Here is a 14,580-nt window from a genome sequence, read left to right as displayed (position 1 = left end):
TGGTATTCAAATGTCAGCTATGGAACACCTGAACTGAAAACGAGAGCGGAGCTGTCGTGGGATGTGCCCGTGGTGTTTCGGGCCCCTCCTGCTCGCCTACCGTCCTAGAGCCTCGGTGCAATTACATCTGGGGGCAGGAGCACCTTGTTCATTAAGCAGAAGGGACTGGAGGCTACACAAGCTAAAAACCTACACAGTTCGCAGTTAGAGATGAAAGGCTGCAGAAATGTTTATTGAATACAGTGCCAGGTTTATAAATAAAACTTATTTACAATTTCCATAGAGTTGGTCCCCCATCAGAGAGGTGGTTAAATCTCCAAACAGTTTATCTCAAGATTTACACAAACGTTCAAGTACATCTCCTTTTCAAATTGCCACGGTGAAGGGTACCTTCTGTTACCAGAACTCCCGCCATCTTTGCCACAGACGTGTTTAAGGAACCTTAGAAGAGCTGGAGAAAGAACACACACTCCACCCCTGTCGCTACCTTCTTACTCCAAGGGATACAGACAGCAAAGGATTTCTGTCTCCTACAAGACAACTTCGAGGGATCGAGAAAAAGGAAAATACTAACTTCCAGCTGAAGGGGATAGGTTAAGACACATTCGTGGAAATCTCGTCACTGCCGAAAGGATAGTGTCCTTCGGATATAGAATAATTAATTCAAATGTTTAAAATCAATTGAATGAACCGAAGAGCAGGCTTTTGACCAAATTTACATTCTTTGTTCAGGAAGAAGTTCCCAGTATGCTGAGGGGCTAATAATATGCTGCCACTCTTGAGAGGCCACAGCGGCACTCGGGAAGGCCTGCTGGACGGCCACTCGTCACAACGCGGGTTACAGGTAGAGTCAGACATGCATTTATAAAGAGAATATAAAAATATGTACAGTAGCTAATTTTCAGTGTGTTTAAGTTGCCGAAAGACACCAATTAAAGTGTGCAAAAATTCGTTTGTCTAAAAATCAGAAAAAGCCTTCCTTGGCAAGTGCGTCAAAAGCCCATCTGAAACATCGAGATGAATTTGCCTTGCTCAACACCTACCCCCAACAGATGGAGAACAAAACTATGAAAGTGTTTGCCAAGGACTCAGCAGTTTCTTATGGCAAGTCTCAGGCTCAAGCGGGATGCCAGTTAAACTAGTCACTTTATATATATAAATATATGTATATATTTATAGAGCAGTTAGAAGTAAGGGGCAGGAGTTTACAGGGAGGTGCTAACCAACTTTCAGGGTACGGACCCAACACCCAGCTATTTCCTCTCACAAACGCATGCAGCCTGCAAAGACCCCACCTGGGCTGGTCTTCCCCTCAAAAGCCAGTGGGAAAAGGCTCCGGTGGACGGGGCCGCCCTCTGCACCAAGCTGGGGACTCAGCACTCCCCGGGGGAAAGGCTTGCTTCCCAAACAGGATGCTAGCCATGTTAAGAATCTGGTTTCAAAAGCAGTCTTTTCGGAAGGACTGTGGGACCGCTAAAATGGAGCCCACCCAGCTTCTAGAAAAAGACTTGACGGAAGAGTTAAGACAGAAGGCAAAGTTTTAAAAACAAGTTAAATTACCCCCAACTCTCTTTCAAACTACCAAGAAGCCATCAGACACAGGCCTGAATGGGTCAACACTTGGCCTCCCTTGCAAGAAACATCCAGGAGCCCTGGGTCCTCCCTCTTTCACCTGAAGAACCTCCAAGGTGTTCTCAAGTGTGCCTTCCAGATTCAGGGAATTGTGAAAGTCCCCTCCAGCTCCGTTGTCTCTTCTACAACCACCCAGGCTAAGGGCCAACGGCAGAAGTAAATGGGCGGGCTCCTCTCCACTGCTCTGACCTATCCCTCTGGCAGGAAATCTAGCAAGCTGCAAAATGCCAGAAAGACAGGGAGTAGGAGAGGGAGAAGCCAAGGGTCTCTCTAAATCAGCCCTGAATGCACCCATTTGGCTGCCAAGAGCTTCTTGCTGCCTAGCTAGCAGCCTGCCGCGGTTCCCTGGCAAATTAAAACCTCCCACGGAAAGACTCAAAAACCCAACACTCCTTCCTGGTGAGAAACCAAATGCACATCCAGCCTGCATTTCAGAAAAGAGTTCTGCACTGGTTGCAGTATTCCTTTAAAGGGGTTTTTAAAGCACACCAATCCCACTGCGAAGACCAGTACCAGCATCTATCTGTTTTGGTTATAGTTTTATCATTAGACACAAAATCCCCTCTAGGCTGGAGTTTACTTTCAAGCTAGGGGCTAGCATTAGTTCTACTTGGGGGCAGGGAGGAGGGGAGCAAAGTCAAGTCAACTTTGGGGGAGAAAAAAAAAAAGGAAAAGGAGGCTAAGGAAAAGTAGCATCATAAATTAAAAATCATGAATCAAAGGTGATCGGTAGTGTCTTAGGCATAAAGACTGGCTTAGAAGGGACTACTGCTTCTACCACACAGCAAGGATCGAATTACAGACATACTAAATCATGTCTCTTGCACAGATGGTCTCAAGTAGTTACATAAAACAGGTAATCAGCAGCACGATTGAGAAGAACCCCTAAGTACATGCTTGAGAAAAAGTGGTTTTTTTTCCTTCATTACGAAGAGCGCCACTGCCTGAATAATCATTAAGTTACTAGGGTTCACTCCCCCCACCCTACCCCCGCCCCCCCCAGTGAAAATACAAGTAGACCTACATGTCCATAGATAGGATGAAGCAATTGCTATCTGCCCTGTTTTAGGCAAGGTCTCAGGCTCAGAGGTTGGTGCTGAGACGTCAGGAGGGAGGGAGGGTGGGAGGGCGAGAAGCCCAATGCTGGGCTGTGGGCTTTTAAAGTACTGACCTCTCCTCCAACTGCCTTGTCCCCGTTGAGATCTCAGCTTTACAAAGCATGTAACACCACTTTAAGTTAATGGTCTTTTTTTTATTGGAATAAAAAAAAAAAAGACTAGCATTTACAACTTGGAATGGACGTAAATTGTAATTTCTTGATCAGCAATGTTGATGCTTGTGCTGAAGTCCACAGCCACAACCTACTCTGCTGGCTCCAAGTCATGGTTCAGGAGGTTTTAAAAACAGAGAGTCCCAAGATGCTCCCTTGGTAAAGGTTTTTTTTTTTTTTTTAAAAAAAAGTGTGTGAATGGTGACAGCCTGACACCCATTTCGCTCTAAGACAACACGGGACAACGCTAAACCAACACACACGGCATGCCACCGGGATGAGTGTCATGGTCACCATGGGTGGGGGCACTCGGAAGTACGAGAGGGCCGTCCTGCTAAGTGGGGCTGCGTCTAGACAGTTTATCCTTCACCCATTTTTCTGCACAGCATCCTGAGGTAAACCAATTTTAAATGTTTTGTTTTCAGTAAACCAGCTAAGACAATTTATACTAACAAATTGAACTAGAACCCATTTGAAGAAGTTTTAAATTTGTTTTTTTTCATTTTTTGTTTTTAATACAAATGCCTGACTGTGCTCAATTGTCAAGCTGCATGCATGAAAAACTGGCCAGCCCAAACAGTGTATTAATCATGAGCAAATGGAACTGCAAGGAGTCCATTAGGTGCTTCCTTATCATTAAGGTAGTACAAGTATTTATATCGTAAAACTGATGTGTAGCTTGATCTTTAGGGGACAGGACCACCAACCAATACATGCAGATTTTGTGTGTGTGGACAGAAGGTACTTTTGACATTCAGTTTTGCTATATAGAAACAGAATGAGTAAATGAACTTTTTTTTTTTTTGCAAGAGGTAAGTAAAAGATTCAATTTGATTCTTCTAGAAGGGGGGAAAGGAGTTGAAAGTAGGCCTTCATTTTGCAGTCATCATCTGTACGAATTCTGTAAAGACAAATAATCATAACTTTTGGTTATCTTCAAAAACAGCTTGAATGAACACAACATCTCTACTCTGCATAAAGAAAATAAATAAAAATCAGTGTCTCATGAAGCAGTTAACTTGTTTATAGATACGAAAGGGAAGACTATTAAAAACTAAGCTAAAGAGACTCTGCAGTGTTTTTACCTTCATAGTTGACTTGCCCATCTCCATCAATATCTGCTTCTCTGATCATTTCATCTACTTCTTCATCTGTTAGTTTTTCTCCTAAGTTGGTCATGACATGACGTAGCTCCGCCGCGCTGATGTAACCGTTGCCATCCTGTGAACATTAAGCAGGGGCTACTGAGGGTGGTGGAGAGGGCTTCTGAACGGGCACGCAAGTCTGGGACTTACTCGTGCCCTCACCCGGCACCGCCAACTCTGCACACGGGGACAGGTCGCCCAGCTCCGGTCCCCGCCCAACCCACCAAGTGCAAGCCCTTGGTGAGCACCGAAAATGCAGGGGCTTGGCAAGCGCTAACAAACTGAAAGCAGCAATCAGGAAGCTTGGTTCAGAATTCCCCACTACTTATGCTCACCCTCACCCAATTTAAGGTTGCTGCAGTTAAGTCGGCTTATTTCAAAGTGAGATCAGCACAGAGGCCCAGGCATTTTGGTTTAAGTGTTCTAAGTATTTCAGAAACGGGAGCAAAGAAGCCGTCCATAGGGACGGTCTGCAACACGGACGCAGATTTACCTTGTCAAAGACTCGGAATGCCTCGCGAATTTCTTCTTCACTGTCTGTATCTTTCATTTTTCTAGCCATCATAGTCAAAAATTCTGGGAAGTCGATGGTGCCATTTCCTCAAATTAAAAAACAAAAGCTCACATAAAATAAATGCTCCAGTGACGCTCCCTCCCCAGCAGTGATAATCTTCAAAGCACTTTAGAGAACGGTTAAGACTCACTTGGACAAACGGATCGGTTATTCTATAAGGTTAAACCATTTCTAAGTCTCAACTGTTCAAATACTTCGCAGGGCAATTTCACATATTCATGTAATTCAAACTAGTAATCAGGGTCCAGGAGAGCACTTCATGATGCAAAGAAAACTGCACGTGTAGATTCCTGACTGCTAAAGGCGGTTATGCAGTTCAAGAAGAGAAAGCCCACAGCACCCTTCATTCCTGATGGAAGCACTCGAGACTGTCTCCTTCCCCCCGCCCAAGTGAGGGGTGAGCCCTCAGTCCTACCTCTGCCTTGGTTCGTGATGCTGGTCAAGGCCCAGAACTGGCCCGCCAGCACAACAGAATGTTTTTACAGAAGAAAAGGATTACGGGAAGGGGGAAAATGGACTTTCTTATGCCACGGACCATAAAGTATCACACAGTCTTCTCCAGAAGGTGTTTCCTGGCCACATTCTGATGAAATCACCTAATCATTTTTTTCTCCAACTCAGGGTCTTTGTTTCCTCATTAAGGGCAAGGCTCGGAAGTGTTTTCAAAGCTCAGACCATTACCACTTAGGAAACTGGGTCAGAAGAGTCTGTTCTACGGCCAGTATTCCAAGTAACTTCCCCCTCTAAAGCTAAGAGTTAGGCGAGCACCCCCCAAAGACAAACCAGCAGATTAACAATGTAAACTGAGTTAAAGGAAACAAAATTAAATTAGAAGAAAAAAGCCTCAGGTTAAGTTATTCATTTTCACCACTACCTTTAAATCAAAATAATAATTCAGAAATCCCTTTGGCCCCCAAAATTTTAAAGCGTTATGGTACTCATGCAAGACAAAGTAAATTATTTGAAGTGCTATCTCATAGCCATGCAGAGAAGACACCCTTAGGCATTACATTTATTCATTACAAATATGGGATTCTGTGGCCTGGGAAAACTCACTCCTTCCTTGTTCCATACAATCTAAGAGCCTAATCCATTCTGCCAGTCCCTAAGCACCGTTTCCCAGGGCTCACATAAGATGGGGGGTGGTCACCCCATGTTCCCAGATGGCCAATCATCTTAGCAGTCAAACAAGAGGGAATTATGAACTACCCCTTTTCCAGAACAACATTAATATGGACGAACACACTTTCCAAAGTAGCTTGAATGAGCTGAAACCACTTGTTAAAGAGCTCACCCAAAACCCCTGCTTCTAAATATACGTGACCAGACAAATTTAATTCTACTTTATCACCTTATGATACGTATGTTTAAATGGTTACTCTCAAGCCAATCATCTAGAAAGTAGTCTAGATCCAAACTGCTTATTCTTAGCTCATTTTTAAAAAATTTACCATGCTCTACAATGTCATATATTAACTGCGTATACATGGTTTCCAAAAAAGACAGTTTTTTGAGAGGGGAATGCTCAAGAATTGCTTACTGAGAAAAAGTGAGCAATAAAAGGTCTACTGTCCACTGTTCTAGAGTCCAGAGGAATCGGTGACCAGCTGGTGACCCCGTTACAGGGGGTACTGCTTGTTCCTTCTTGCTCTGCACTTTATTCACCTTCCCCTTCTGTTAGGTTCTATAATCTACTCCCTCCAGTCATCAAGCACTGCATGTCCAAGCCTTACATGATCCTCAAAATTCTCTGTAATAAACACATCTGCAGCTCACGCTGTACTCAATTCTACATTAACGTCTAAGAGTGCTCTTCTCCCACTTCACTTCCCACACCTCCTGGAGACAGTCAGCTTTTTGAAAAGTCTATGGCTATTTATTTTTACTTCCCCAAAGGACTCAGTGCAGACTCATGGGCCAGTTGATAAAAAAGACTGAGCTGTAGGTCACGGCAAGTAGAAAAGAACAATACGCCAATCTGATCCAGGAAATGTTCTAGACAGTGAGCACAGCCAAAGGCAGGCCATAATCTTCTATTTTCATTGTCAACGGCCCGTCAGGCAACCACCAAAAGGAGCGCTGCGCATTTGCTTTGCCCTGGGGACCTGAAAGACAATCTTGTGACATGTCTGAACTTGAATTACACAACACTGGCACTCATTCATAGGTTTGCGCCCTCACCGTCAGCATCCACCTCGTTGATCATATCCTGCAACTCGGCTTCTGTTGGGTTCTGACCCAGTGACCTCATGACAGTTCCAAGTTCCTTTGTTGTGATGGTTCCATCGCCATCTTTGTCAAATAGGGAGAAAGCTTCCTTGAACTCTGAAAACAAAGGTTTACCCTTTAGAATGAAGGTCTTTACCCAAACCGGCCACAGCACACACTTCCCTTGGGGGGCTTGCCAAAGCAAACCAAATGGCATTGAGAATTCTTACGCCAAGTCTGCAAATTATCAGAAACTGCCCAGTCTTTATCTCCTGAAATAAAGACCACAATAGTCCTACTGGACCGGCCTTCATTCAACAGTCCATAAAGCAAACTCTGCTCCTGGTTACCGGTTCCATAAAACCACAGTATTCTCATATTTTTAAAGAAAACTAAACTTAAACACACTTAAATTAGTCCTCAATCCAATCTGACGAGTGAAGATTGGTCCGCGGGTTCCCTTTTAAGGCCCCTTCCTGATAAACTGCTAAAGCCACAGGAACGCCTTTCACACAACAGGAAGGAGCTACTAGAAATGTACATTCCCAGGTAACCGGCGTGTTCTCTCTAGCTGGCACTTAAGGCATTTCAAAGGCATCCCTGGTTTCCTAAAGAGAAATCATCTCAAAAAAAAGTCCTCCAAGTAATACTAAAAGCTAGAATCTAAACTAACTCCCTACCCAATTATTATAGTAGTCCTAACCCTCATCTCCACCCATCCCCATGTATTTTCCAATGGCAAGCACAAGCCTTCACGGTGAATTACAAAAAGACCTGTGGCGTGAGAATTCTCAGCGCCCTTTGGGAGCCTGTAGGAGCAGCAGGCTGGCCGGACGCTCGCGTGACAGGCAAAGCCGCGCCCACCATGGAGCCAACACTGCAGAGGGGAGCACGGAGGCCTAGCCCCGCTTCCTTCCACGCCGCCTCTGCAACACTGGCAAGGAATTAGCACCTGACCTAAATATTTCTGCTTCTTGCTTCTATTTAAAGAAGTTCTTAGAAAACTGCTCAAATTTTAGTCGGGGGAAGGGTCAGAGAAGCCAGCCGGAACGGAGTCGTGCCTAGTTCTGGACTACGGGGACTCCCTGAGGTCATCACAACTTACCAGCAATCTGCTCTTCGGTCAGCTGATCAGCCTACATAAAGAGAGAAGAGGTTATAACTCAGTGCACAAGCGTTGATTGCGAGCAACAGTTTTCCCAATTATACTTTTGATACTGACCTTTCAAAAATCACTCTTTAAAAGAAAAAAGCCAACCGTGTGAAATCGTTAAGCCATTAAATGAAAACAATGAGGATAAAGGGAACACTTTACGCGATTTTAAAAAACAAAGGATGACAAAGAAGTGACATTTCACTTCAGGTCTTCTTTGCTGGGCCTCTGGCGGTGTGCTCCCAGGTCTAACAAGGGTCAGGTCATAATCTGAAAAATGGCACCTCTAGTGGAAGAAGGCCACACCACACCGGATGCAGCGGCAAGCTCGGAGAAAGAAGAGCGCCACCTACTGCGCCAGGGACACCGCAGTCCCCCGCTTCCACCCGAGGATCCCAGCCTGACGCTGCTGTCACCACAGCCAGGATCCCAGCCAGGGGCAGGCTTTGAGCACACCTTGCGCATTGCTGCAAGCGCTCCAAAATCTCCAAATAGGCGTTACATAATGGCATCGGGTTGGATTAACAGCCTTTCCTATCTATTTTATGAGATACAATTAAGTGGAAAAAATAAATACACAGCAATGGGTTACCCCCACCAACCAACTTCATTTCCATGTAATAAATGCTTTCCATTTAAATTAGGCAGTTATTTATTAAAAGCCTCCCATTTATAATGGCTGATGTCCTCAGTCAAATTATCTTTGATAAAGAAGCCAGGAAAAAATGCAACCACCCTACAACTGAGCTGTTTCAAAACTGCAAACCTTAAGTACACACAAAAGTATGTAATAATTAGGAGACTATACCTCGTCTTTTCTGGAAAAAGAGCAACTACCAACTTTGCCAGAGAATATTCACTCTACCAATTTTCAGTATGACATAAGGGCTGCCCGTAATAAACACACTTTACTCAGGTAGTGATGGCCATGAAGGTAATTCGCACTTGTATTGTCTGGTCTCTGCAACACGGAACCTGTGACCTGTGCCTCCAGCCAGGGAACTTGGAGAATGCAAGGAGAGCTAGCCTGTATTTTTATTTTAATGAAGTACACCTAATGAAGCCAGTTAAGTCCCAATAGAAAGCTAACCCCGTTATGTTTACGCTAATTCTTAAAATGAAAACTTTCCCAATAGACGTGGTGTTCCAATATATTGATTTGGAGGAAAGCTTGTTTTTTCAAATTAGAATTGGGTCTTCCTTCCTTTCTACCCCAGTCACCGGAAGGCGGTTTTCTTTCTATCGAATGAAGGAGACACGATGATTTACGTAACGCCAGGATAACATCTGTCTTTGTACAACAGGAAGCCCTGCCACACCTCGCACGAGGAGCTGTCACCTTAGCGGGGAGAACAGTCCCACCTCACCGCAAAACTCTCTTGGTTAGAGAGCTTTTCGACAGCATCAGCCTTCCTCCATAAAGAAATACCCGGCCCCACATCGCTCTGGCCTAGAGGGTAAAGGTGCTCTGAACCTGTCGGGAGCCATCTCCCCATCCCGCCAAGCCAGAAAGCGCTGTGGGTGATGTCAGCCCAGCCCGCCCAGGGAGGAAGGGGGCTGTAGAAAACACACCCAGCGAGGCGCACAGGCGCATCTGGCAATCTACAGGCTGCAGAGAAAGCGGAAACGTGGAGGGCATCTCCCTGCGGACTGCAAAGTGGCGAGGGGCCAGGCAGGGGTGCGTGCCCCGAGAGCAGAAGGGGTGCGGAGGAACGAGGCAGGCCCAGGGCGGGGGCACCGCCCTTCCCTGGCCAGGACCACCCCCCACTCCCACCCCCGCTCCGGGACCGCGCGGCTAGAGGGGGCCAAGCCCGCCCCGCGCCTCCCACCCGCTTCTGCTCCCCCAGGCGGCGAGCCGCACCGCCGCCTCCTCCCGGAGCAGAAACTTTGCGTCTCTAATGGAAACCGAGCCGCGCGCCAGCTCCCTCCTCCCCCGCCCCCCCCGCCCCAATTAGCGCGAGCCGAGTGCCTCCCGCGGGAAGGGACCTCCCGTTGTACAGAGGATCACGCACGCCTTCACTGCCGCACTGGGTGGGGGGCTGCAGGGGTGCGAAACAGGAGGACACGAGCCCCGGGCACACCGCAGGGCCCCGCCCGGCCGCAGGGCGGCCGGCCCGCCGCTTCCGCCCTCTCCGCCCCCCACCCCTCGCCTTCCTGCCCCCACCCCACCCTTCCCCGGCTCCTTCCTTCCCAGCCCACGCCCGCGCCGCGCCCCCCGGGAGGGAGGAGGGAGAGCTGCCGAGCCAGGGCGCCCAGCGGGGTCGCCGGGTGGGGGAGGAGGTGGACGCGAACTGCGCCCTCCAAGCCCCGGCCCGAGCAATGTGCGCCACCGGCTAGGTCGGGCCCATTCATTCTCCGCAGTCCGCCCGACCCGCCGCCACCGTGCCTAGGGTGGAGGGGGGGCTGGGAAGGGATCGTGTGCCCGGCCCCGCCCGGCTCCCCCGCCCCCCGGGGCCCCGGCCCAGGCGCAGCGCTGCGGGAAGCCCGGGTGCGGCGCGCTGGATGCAGTGGTGCGGCGCTGGGGGAGGGGGTGGATGCGGAAGGCCCCGGTGCAGCCGCGGCCGGAGCCCCTGCCTGCGGACAGCCCACGGCCAAGTCCAGCTCCAAGAGGGACCAAAATTTAAATAAGAAACCCTGGCCGAGAAAAGCGAAATGCAAATCCAAAACGCGTCCTTCTTAACTGCAGCTGCTGCGTAACACCCGGAAAAGAGGAACCCCCCCCCCCGAAAAAAAGGGGGGGCGCTGAACTAAAAATTTGGGAAGAAATCATGGGCAGGCAGCTGCTACGCCGCCGTTTACCACTCCCGACCTACCATGGTGCGAGCGAAGGGAAGAAGAGCAGAGGGAGCGAGGGTGGCTGCACCAGCGCAGGGGCTGTGACGGCGGGGGCGCCTCCGCTGCTGCTGCCGCTGCTACTGCTAAGGCGCGATGTGCGCTCAGCGCTGTGCCGCTGCCGCCGCCCGAGTGCGAGTAACGGCGCCGCGCCCGCGAGGCTCCCACCACCACTGCCGAAGTGCGAGCCTGCGCCCGGCGGTATATATAGGGCGCTCCGTATCCCTCCGCCACGGCCGCTGCCGGCTCGCTCGGAGCGGCGCTGTGAGGGCCGGGCCTCGCCCGGTTGGCCCCGCCCCCGGCGCGCCCCGCCTCCCGCCGCCCCGGCGCGCCCGCCGCGGGCCCAGCCTGGGAGCTCGGGAAGCGAACGGTTTGGAGAGAGGCGCGAGGTCGTGGGGCTGGGGCAGAGGCAGAGCAGGTGGGGCGAGGAATCCCCGGTCCCATGTGGGGCTGGACTAGGGCAGAGTGCCTCCACAGCCCCGACCTGGGACGGCCCTGGACGTGAGAAGCTGTCCGCCTCTCACCCCAGCCCCACTTGCACCTGTGGGACACCCCCCTCACCTCACATCTTGTACACCTTCTCCTGGGGCAGCCGGGTCCTCCAGGCCCCGCGCCCCGGGGTCCCCAGCTGGCCGCCTTCCGTTCGGGGTGTTTCAGGAGGTCCTGGGGCAGGGGGCGGCCGCGGGGAGCTGGGGACAGAGGAATTGACTGCACACCTTCCCCGGCCTTGGAGAGGGTCTGGAAGGGGCATGGCAGTTTTCCTCGCGCAAGACATTGGTCAGATGTTTTTTTCTCTTAAAAATTTGAAGCAATTTCTGAAACATTATATATGCTGAGTTGCTAAATCTGTGTCATGCTCATATGCTTAGCCAGTCTTCTTTTAATGTTTTCACGTTTCCACTGAATATTTTTTGTATGCCTGAATAATATTTCTCCCTTAACTGTTTTGTTTCCTACGGAAAATACTATTCATCCTGGCTCTGGTCTTAACTGAAATTAATGTACCTGTGTGACTCTTCCATAGACCTTAAAATCCATGCTTTGATTTTTGTTTTTTCTTAATTTTCCCGGTCCTGAGAGGGATCAGGTCTTTATTCAGAAAAACAAAGAAGAAAAAAGATAGGCACTTAGAATTTCCTAGATTAGAGCTGAAACAAACAGCAAGTTGTCTCTACAATGGAGCTAGATTATATTTTAATGTACAGTCTTGATTCTGTTCCTTTCTTTAAAATATTTTATCTTTAAATTTACTAATGTTTTCAGCTTTTCTGTAAACAAGGAAAAGGGCAATTTCAGTTATTAATTTGAAATCAGAACTTGTAAAAATCTTGACAAAATGCTGCAGTTAGTTTTCTTGCCAAGGCAGCACACAGAATTTGATCTTTTGTTTACAGGGCCTGGGCAACAGTTGCAATTTATCATTTGTTTACTCTTTCAGGGAATGTGCAAAGTGTATAGTTGACAAACTCTACTAGAAAGGGCTTCCCTTGGTTACATTTGTTTCTGGCTTTGACAAAATTTGCAGAAAGATGTTTTTTAAAAAGGAAAAAATGTTCAGGCACATTGCAGATGCCACAAGACTTCTGGGATAACCTCTGTGGAACTGTTCTTACTGCTGTTCCTTCTGAAATGCAGCAGAAAGGGTGAACCTGCTATTCAGTTTAAAGAGAGGCTGCAGCGGCAAGCCAGGGAATGGTGTTGCCTTCTCTCTGCAGATGAAAAAGACATCATTTATTTCACAAATCCCAGTCATCATCATCATCTTCCTCCTCCTCTTCCTCTTCTTCTTCATCTTGTGCTTGCTCATGGCGGGAAACCTGAGTGGGAGAGTTGGAAACGGGAAATAGAGGGAAAGGGACTAATTAGAAATCAATTTAAAGAATATTCAATAATTTGGTGAGTTACAAGTCTAAATGGTCAAATACATCTTAAAACTGCTTCATTTCTAAAGGAATTTGTATTCTTTGTCAGGTTTTTCATATAGTACCTAGTGAAATACATTTTAAAATACCATACACATTGTATAAGTAGGGGGAAATAATGGCCTGGAAATGAAATGTGTTTAATTATTAAGGATTCATTAGCTTCTGTCTTCCATTCCTTATAATTATTTTGGTTAAATTGCTATAATCCATGATTTTGAAAATAATATTTCTCCCCCTGTCATTTAACCAATTTCACCCAAATAAAAACCTCTGAAACTTTTTCATGACTTTACTTGCTAAAAACTGTACATTTTAGAATCATTTTACTCATTATAGTAAAATTCATTATTCCGATTCTTTATATGGTTTTACTAGCTTAAGTTCTCTTTTGGTAATTCTTTAATTTATCAAAGCACATCTCACCTTTCAAGTCTACTGGGTTTGTAGTGAGGTCATGCTTTAGTTTTTTGGCCAGTTTGACACATGGAAATATGGGAATGTCAGTGACTTGCCCAAGATCTTACTGTGAGTCAAAGATGGAGCATAAAACAGAGCAGAGGCCCTTGCGTGGGGGCTCTAATATTAGATTATATATTAGTGAAATCAATACCTGAAAACTTTAAACATAAAATGTGAAGGATTTGCCTATTTCATGAAGCAGATTCTTCTACCTAGATGATCACTGGGTTTTCATTAAAGTCAAATAGACTCTTTTTATTATCTAAATTCAATTAATTAACATATAATGTATTATTAGTTTCAGAGGTAGAGGTCAGTGATTCATCAGTATTATATAATACCCAGTGCTCATTAGATCATGTGCCCTCCTTAATGTCTATCACTCAGTTATCCCATCCCCCCACCCACCTCCCCTCCAGCAACCCTCAGTTTGTTTCCTATGATTAAGAGTCTCTTATGGTTTGATTAGATTCTTTTTTTTAATAATAATATTTTTACACTTGATCTTAGCCAAAAAGCTGAGAAGCGATCTTATCATAATTTTTTTAAAGATTTTATTTTTAGGGGTGCATGGATGGCTCAGTCAGTTAAGTGGGCAGCTCTTGATTTCAGCTCAGGTCATGATCTCAGGGTTGTGAGATCGAGCCCCATGTTGGGCTCCATGCTCAGTGTGGAGCCTGCTTGAGATTCTCTCTCCCTCTCCCTCTGCCCCTCCCTCTCATGCTCTCTCTCTCTAAAATGGGTAAATAAATCTAAAAAAAAAAGAAAGAAAGAAAGAAAGAAAGAAAGAAAGAAAGAAGAAAGAAAGAAAGAAAGAAAGAAAGAAAGAAAGAAAGAAAGAAAGAAAGAAAGAAAAAGAAAGAAAGAAAGAAAAAAGAAAACAACTTTTGCTGAGCATTGACTATGGCCAGGCCCTGTGCTAAATGCATTATTTCATTCTCCTGTCCATCCCATGAGGCAGGTATTATTATCCTTATGTGGAAACAGGCACTAAGAGATTCGATGATTTTCCTAATTTAAGTGGTAGAACCCAAATATCTAGCTCCAAGCACTTTGGACATCATACTATAACTATTTCCTGTAATTTAATAGAATTTATTTTTAATTTGATTTTCTGGGGGAGGAAGAAGCACAAAGATTAAGATTAAAATTTGTTTTTTAGGGGCACCTGGCTGGTATAGCACGTGACTCTTGATCTCAGGGGTTGTGAGTTCGAGCCCCAGGTTGGGTGTGGAGATTACTTAAAAATAATATCTTAAAAAAATTTTTTACATTTGTTTTTTAAAGAAATGCTTCTTCTTTTTTTAAAGATTTTATTTATTTGAGAGAAAGAGGGAGAAGCAGACTCCCTGCTGAGCAGAGAGCCTGATGTGGAATTCAAT

The 14,580-nt window shown here is 46.5% G+C and overlaps 1 protein-coding gene and 1 long non-coding RNA gene across 3 annotated transcripts in view; both read right to left on the bottom strand.

The window, feature by feature from the left end:
• Positions 1–204: 204 nt before the first annotated feature.
• Positions 205–11,022, bottom strand: CALM1 (calmodulin 1). The gene is made up of 6 exons (XM_036064445.2): positions 10,796–11,022; positions 7,935–7,965; positions 6,803–6,946; positions 4,541–4,647; positions 3,988–4,123; positions 205–3,803 (listed from the first exon to the last, which is right to left on the bottom strand). The coding sequence occupies exons 1-6, from the start codon at positions 10,796–10,798 to the stop codon at positions 3,775–3,777; spliced, it is 450 nt and encodes a 149-aa protein (XP_035920338.1). The 5' UTR covers positions 10,799–11,022; the 3' UTR covers positions 205–3,774.
• A 787-nt stretch (positions 11,023–11,809) lies between these two features.
• LOC144382801 (uncharacterized) overlaps positions 11,810–14,580 on the bottom strand; it is a 49,467-nt gene continuing 46,696 nt past the window's right edge. For both annotated transcript variants that reach the window (XR_013450204.1, XR_013450206.1), the window contains exon 2: positions 11,810–12,631. This is a non-coding gene — a long non-coding RNA (uncharacterized LOC144382801). The remainder of the gene's footprint in view (positions 12,632–14,580) is intronic.

This window comes from Halichoerus grypus, chromosome 8 (assembly GCF_964656455.1).
Source record: "Halichoerus grypus chromosome 8, mHalGry1.hap1.1, whole genome shotgun sequence".
Taxonomy (NCBI): domain Eukaryota; kingdom Metazoa; phylum Chordata; class Mammalia; order Carnivora; family Phocidae; genus Halichoerus; species Halichoerus grypus.
This window is presented reverse-complemented; position numbering and strand designations above follow the sequence as displayed.

Bases quoted from the DNA above. Each gene is read 5' to 3' on its own strand.
- CALM1 (XM_036064445.2), bottom strand. The intron at 4,648-6,802 runs GTGAGGGCGCAA...TTTTAATTTGAG, and splicing joins CAACGAGGTGGATGCTGACG to GAAATGGCACCATCGACTTC. The intron at 4,124-4,540 runs GTAAATCTGCGT...TAATGTTCACAG, and splicing joins CATTCCGAGTCTTTGACAAG to GATGGCAACGGTTACATCAG.